The sequence below is a fragment of the Chiloscyllium plagiosum genome, chromosome 29 (assembly GCF_004010195.1).
Source record: "Chiloscyllium plagiosum isolate BGI_BamShark_2017 chromosome 29, ASM401019v2, whole genome shotgun sequence".
NCBI classification, from domain to species: domain Eukaryota; kingdom Metazoa; phylum Chordata; class Chondrichthyes; order Orectolobiformes; family Hemiscylliidae; genus Chiloscyllium; species Chiloscyllium plagiosum.
In genome coordinates this window covers 48,670,467-48,677,402 of record NC_057738.1, presented here as the reverse complement: position 1 = coordinate 48,677,402, position 6,936 = coordinate 48,670,467, and the positions used below count along the sequence as shown (strand labels likewise).

At 41.7% G+C, this 6,936-nt stretch overlaps 1 protein-coding gene across 1 annotated transcript in view; it reads left to right on the top strand.

The window, feature by feature from the left end:
• LOC122564311 (tumor necrosis factor alpha-induced protein 3-like) overlaps window positions 1-6,936 on the top strand; it is a 36,453-nt gene that overhangs the window by 1,728 nt on the left and 27,789 nt on the right. Inside the window, exon 2 of the mRNA XM_043718982.1 lies at window positions 5,718-5,908. Within this exon, the coding sequence (XP_043574917.1) occupies window positions 5,718-5,908 (191 nt within the window). The remainder of the gene's footprint in view (window positions 1-5,717; window positions 5,909-6,936) is intronic.

The following is a 6,936-nucleotide window of genomic DNA, read 5'->3' as shown; positions in this document are numbered from 1 at the left end:
GCCTGACCTGCTGCGCTTTTCCAGCAACACATTTTCAGCTCTGATCTCCAGCATCTGCAGACCTCACTTTCTCCTCATACATTTTAATGTAACCAAGACCATTAAATAATAATTCAACACTGACATATTCTACTGCTAAACATTAGTCAATTCATTACTTCCAGACAATAGCATTAGGAAATACATGTCTTTTAATGAAAGTAAAATAATAAAACTTTCATGGGGGGTGGTGGAAGGATAAGGTAGGGGCAGAAAGTATGAATCATCTGGCTGCGTGAAGCACAGAACCAGGGGACTCAGTATTACAAAAAAAGGCATGTCAATTAGCTTTGAGAAGAGAGGAATGCCTTCATTCAGAGGGCAGTGAATCTTTGAATTCTCTGCTTCAGAGGGCTGTAGATGCTCAATCAAACCAAACATTGGATGATTTCTAGAAGTAGAGATGGCAAATGAAATTTAATGCGGAAAAGTGAGAGGTGATTCCCTTTGAAAGGAGTAACAGGAATAAAGAATACTGGGCTAATGCGATTCTTGTTTGTGTAGAGGAGCAGAGAGATCTCGGTGACCAGGTACATAGATCCCTGAAAGTTGCCACCCAGGTTGATAGAAGTGTTAAGGCATACAGTGTGTTAGCTTTTTTGGTAGAGGGATTGAGTTTCGGAACCATGAGGTCATGCTGCAGCTGTACAAAACTCTGGTGCGGCTGCACTTGGACTATTCCATATAGTTCTAGTCTCTGCATTAAAGGATGTGGAAGCTTTGGAAAGGGTTCAGGGGAGATTTACTAGGATGTTGCCTGGCATGGATGCAAGGTCTTATGAGGAAAGGCTGAGAGACTTGAAGCTGTTTTCATTAGAGAGAAGGTTGAGAGGTGACTTAATTGAGATATAAGATAATCAGAGGGTTAGATAGGTTGGAAAATGAAAGCCTTTTTCCTCAGATGGTGATGGCTAACACAAGGGGACATAGCTTTAAATTGAGGGGTGATAGATATAGGGCAGATGTCAAAGGGAGTTTCTTCACTCAGAATACGGAGAGAGACGTGTTGAACATGTGGCCACAGGGATGAAGCAGGAGGGAGGATTTTGGATACCTGGATAATTGGGGCTCTTTCTGGGGTAGGTGGGACCTCCACAACAGGATGGTCTTCACCTGAACCAGAAAGGTACCAATATCCTGGTGGGGGAAATTTGCTAATGCGCTGCAGGAGGGTTTAATCTAATTCAGCAGGGGGAATGGGATCCTGAATTGCAGCTCCAGTGTACAGGAGGTTGAGTGCAGTGAGGTCAGAAATAAAGTTTCAAGGTCACAAGAGTTCAGGACAAGCAGGAAGGTGGTTTGAAGTGTCTACTTCAACACCAGGAGCATCTGGAATAAGGTGGGTGAACTTGCAGCATGGGTTGGTACCTGGGACTGCAATGTTGTGGCCATTTCAGAGACATGGATAAACAGGGACAGGAATGGTTGTTGCAAATTCTGGGATTTAGATGTTTCAGTAACAACAGAGAAGGTGGTAAAAGAGGGGGAGGTGTGGCATTGTTAGTCAAGGATAGTATTACGGTGGCAGAAAGAACCTTTGAGGACTCGACTACTGAGGTAGTATGGGCTGCGGTTAGAAACAGGAAAGGAGAGGTCACTCTATTGGGAGTTTTCTATGGGCCTCCGAATAGTTCCAGAGATATAGCAGAAAGGATAGCAAAGATTATTCTTGATAAGAGTGAGAGTAACAAGGTAGTTGTTATGGGGGATTTTAAATTTTCAAATATTGACTGGGAATACCAATTTGAGTAATTTAGATGGGTCAGGTTTTGTCCAATGTGTGCAGGAGGGTTTCCTGAAACAGTATGTAGATAGGCCAACAAGGGGCGAGGTCACATTGGATTTGGTACTGGGTAATGAGCCAGGCCAGGTGTTAGATTTGGAGGTCAGTGAGCACTTTGGTGATAGTGACCCCTACTCGATTATGTTATTTTAGCAAAGGAAAGGGACAGGTATATATCGCAAGGCAAGAGTTATAACTGGGGAAAAGGCAATTATGATGCGATTAGGCAAGATTTAGGATCAATAGGATGGGGAAGGAAACTGCAGGGTATGGGCACAATTGAAATGTGGAGCTCATTCAAGGAACAGCTACTGTGTGTCCTTGATAAGTATGCATCTGTCAGGCAGGGAGGAAGCAGTCTAGTGAGGGAGCCATGGTTTATTAAAGAAGTTGAATCTCTTCTCAAGAGGAAGAAGAAGGCTTATATTAGGTTGAGACATGAAAGCTCAGTTAGGGCGCTTGAGAGTTACAAGTTAGCCAGGAAAGTCCTGAAGAGAGAACTAAGAAGAGCCAGGAGGGGACATGAGAAGTAGTTGGCAGATAGGATCAAGGCAAACACTAAAACTTTCTATATGTATATCAGGAATAAAAGAATGACTAGAGAAAGATTAGGGCCAATCAAGGACAGTTGTGTATGGAATCTGAGGATAAAGGGGAAGCTCCTGTCAAGAGAAAAAGGCTTATGTTAGGATGAGACTACACGGGATTGGGGTTCACAAGGCAGAGGTGTTAACAATCCTAGAAAGTGTAAAAATAGATAAGTCCCTCTAAACGTCTCACTGGGAAGCCAAGGAGGAGATTGCAGAGCCTTTGGCTTTGATCTTTATGTTGTCATTGTCTGTAAGAATATTGCCAGAAGACTGGAGGATAACAAATGCTGTCCCTTTGTACAAGTAGGGGAATAGAGACAACCCTGGTAATTATAGACCAGTGAGCCTTACTTCGGTTGTGGGTAAAGTATTGGAAAAGGTTATAAGAGATGAGATTTATAATCATCTAGAACGGCTTTGTGAAGTGTAGGTCGTGCCTCACAAATCTTATTCAGTTCTTTGAGAAGGTAACCAAACAGGTGGATGAGGATAAAGTGGTTGATGTAGTTTATATGGATTTCAGTAAGGCGTTTGATAAGGCAGGCTGTTGCACAAAATATGGACGTATGGGGTTGAGAGTGATTTCATGGTTCGGATCAAAAATTGGCAAGCTGAAAGATGACAGAGGGTGGTGAATGATGGGAAATGTTCATCCTGGAGTTCAGTTACTAGTGGTGTACTGCAAGGATCTGTTTTGGGGCCACTGCTGAAGGGTGGGTTTGCAAATTTGCAGATGACATTAAGGTCAGTGGAGTTGTGGATAGTGCTGAAGGATGTTGTAGGTTACAAAGGGACATAGATCGGCTGCAAATCTGGGCTGAGAGGTGGCAAATGGAGTTTAATGTGGAAAAGTATGAGTTGATTCACTTTGGAACAAGCAACAGGATCGCAGAGTGCTGGGCTAATGATAAGATTCTTGGCTGTGTAGATGAGAAGAGAAATCTCGTTGTCCATGTACATAGATCCCTACATGCCACCCAGGTTGATAGGGATATTAAGGAGGCATATGATGTGTTAGCTTTTATTGGTAGAGGGATTGAGTTTCAGAGCCAGGAGGTTATGTTGCAGCTATACAAAGCTCTGGTGCAGCTGCACTTGGAGTATTGCATACATTTCTGGTCACCGCATTATAGGAAAGATGTGGAATCTTTGAAAGAGTTCAGAGGAGATTTACCAGGATGTTGCTTGGTATGGACGAAGGTATTATGACAAAAGGCTGAGGGACTTGAGGCTGTTTTCATTAGAGAGAAGGAGGTTGAGAAGTGATTTAATTGAGACATACAAGATAATCAGAGGGTTAGATAGGGTGGACAGTGAGAGCCTTTTTCCTTGATGGTGATGGCTAGCATGAGGGGACTTAGATTTAAATTGAGGGATGATGTATATTGGACAGATGTCAGAGGCAGTTTCTTTACTCAGAGAGTAGTAGGGGCATGGAATGCCCTGCCTGTAACAGTTGTAGACCTGCCAACATTAAGGGCATTTAAATGATCATTGGATAAACATATGGATGATAATGGAATAGTATAGGATAGATGGGCTTCAGATTGGTTTGAGGGCCGAAGGGCCTGTACTGCGCTGTAATGTTCTATGTTCCTATCTGTTCTGAATATGTTTGCCCAGTAAAATAAAGATATGCATTGGCACCTGTTTTCTGTTTGGCAATGCATATTGTGAAGGTTTGGTTTTTTTAAAAGCAGAGAGTTGCAACAAGGAGTCGTTTCCGATAGCACAGGAGCAATTTATCTTTTGAATCTGACGGTGCTTACCCTGTCCCTTTTGCAGATAGTTAGTTACTTCTCTCCATCCTGATCTTTCTCCCTCTCCTATCTGTCTTCTCTCTTCTCTCAATAGTTAATCCCTCCATGTTACAATAGCTCCTTTCAGTTTCGGTGCTTTCTGTTTCTAGAAGGTCCCTGAAGTAACAGCAATTTCACTGGAAAACAAAACCCTCGTGTATTCTTATCTTAACAGCAGATTCAACAATTCACTTGGTGATCATGGACTAGGTAATAATCCCCATTTATAACCCAAGACAGTGCAGAGATTTTGTAATCACCCATTTCAGAGATGTTATTACACCCGTCGAGAGCAGGTGGGACTTGAACCCGTGCCTCCTGGCTCAGAGGCAGGGCCACCGGTTACGGTGTATTTCTGCATATATGTGAGCACCAGGTGGATGTCGGGTGGGTATTTTAGGATAATGTGTGATCATGAGGTCACTGAACATCAGACTTCTTCACTTATGAATGTAAATGTACAACGCGACATTAAAGGTCAGGTCCACAAATTGTTCATGTGCGTTAATTTATTGTTTTGTCAACATAACATTACAAAATAAAAGGTTTAAAATAACCAGATCAACGAATTTTGTTAAAATAGATCCCAATTTCCGGGCCTTGAGCGTGAAATGCAGCCGCCCACAATCACAGAGAGAGATTGAAAACATAAACATCTTTAGGAGAAGTGAAGAATGACTTAACTGGAGTCTGAGAATTTACTAATTTGGAGTTCTTGTGGTGGTGTGAGCCAGTTCCCCATCTCATGGAATTTCAGCAGCTTATTAACCAGAAGAATTCAAAGGGGAACTGAAGCTGGCTAAAGTTCTCGCTTGCTATTCCGTGCAGCAGCATGTTGCAGATCACAACTGTGCGTTTGTAATCTTCCCAGATGGTGCCTTTTTTTCTTATTAATAACCAATGCCATGAGGCTTTTTCAGTTTTCGTGCTCACCTTTCCTTATTACTGACAGTAGTTCCGTAACTCTCAATCCTGCTCTGGATTCGTGAGAATTGCAGCTGGAACTGTTCCAGCTGCTTGTGTGCTCGCATGGATTCAATGTTCTTTTTCGTGAATGCACTAAGTTTGGTTTATGTGGAAATTTAAATCAGCTTCTTGCATCTTATTAACTAGTCTGGGTATTCAGGTGATCAGCTAATTCCAAAAATGAAGGAACAAAAATCAGCATTGTGTGATTTCTATGACTAGACTGTAAATTTAATAAACACAAGGATTATCATACATTTCTGGATAGATTGACAGATTGGAGACACATGCAGTTAATCTTGGATCAGAGGGTTTACATCACAGAAAAGGAGTCTTTGGGAGCAGTGACATGAATTCTCATGATTATTTCCTAATGCTATGCAGTCTGTTAGTCAGGAGTTATCATTATCAACAGGGAATGGTGGGTATGAACTAGTCACAGAGTTAGAACAATAAATTGAAGCATCTGGTCCCTTTGTATATGTATGATTGACTAATTGTATTTGTATAATGCTCATAAATATATTTCTTCTTGGGCAGGAGAAGGGAATAGTCTCCTACACTCTATCTCACTGTACATGTGGGGTGTTCCAGACACAGACCTTGTCCTGCAGAAAACCTTCCATGAGGCATTGGTGAAAGCACATGATGCAAACTTCAAATTAAGATTTCAGACAGAATACAGAACAGACCAGGGATTTCTCGATCCAGCTCTGCTGCATCAGCCTAAGGTAAGATTAGAAATTCTTCAGTCATTTTTATTTCATGAACTCAGTAGAAGGGAAGATTGGATGGAAATTCAGCTGATAATTGTTCGATCACCCATTTTACCCATTGTACAAAGTTCCAATTATCCCTAAAAGGTTTCTGCAGATTCTTTGCTGCTTTGGTGAGAGATATTTGCTTTCAAGATAACATTTAAAAACTGAAAATGTTCAACATCTGAACTAAAAAATAAAAGCACAGAAAATACGTAGTCATTCAGTCAACACCTATAACAGGAAAAATCACTCAGACATTGTAAGGAGTGCTCTCCTAATGGTGCTGAGTAGTGACAGTGTTCTCTGGATTTGATTTAACTATGAAGGCAAAGGCCTAGCGGTATCATCACTAGCCTGTTAATCCAGAGCCCAAAATAACGGTTTGGGGACATGGGTTCAAATCCTGCCACAGCAGATAGTGAAATTTGAAATCAATAAAAATTTGGAATTAAGAGGGAGTTTGACCCCACCCCACAACTCACCAATAGGATAAATAACACACTCAGGAATCTACAAAAAAACAGACAGATAACCAGAGCTGACCTACAAAGAATGAAACAGGAAAGCAACAACACCCACAGATTCTATGGACTACCTAAAGTGCACAAACCAGACATCCCACTCAGACCCATAGTATCACTACCAGGGACACCATCATACAAACTGGCCAAAGAACTATAACAGAAACTGAAACACCTGGTCAGCGGAGCCAAACACTCTATACAATCAACACAGGAATTCTTGGACATCATCAGAAATATACACATAGACAAAGAAGAAACCATGATATCATTCGACGTGACGGCACTGTCCACTTCGATTGACAAAACCTTAGCCAGAGAAACAATAGCCAACCTACTGAACATACAGAACAGAAAACAGGACGCTGAACCTATCAACAAAGACGGCATACTTAAACTACTGGACTTGTGCCTCACAACACACTTCACATTCAACAACCAGATATACGAACAAATCAACAGAACACCCATGGGATC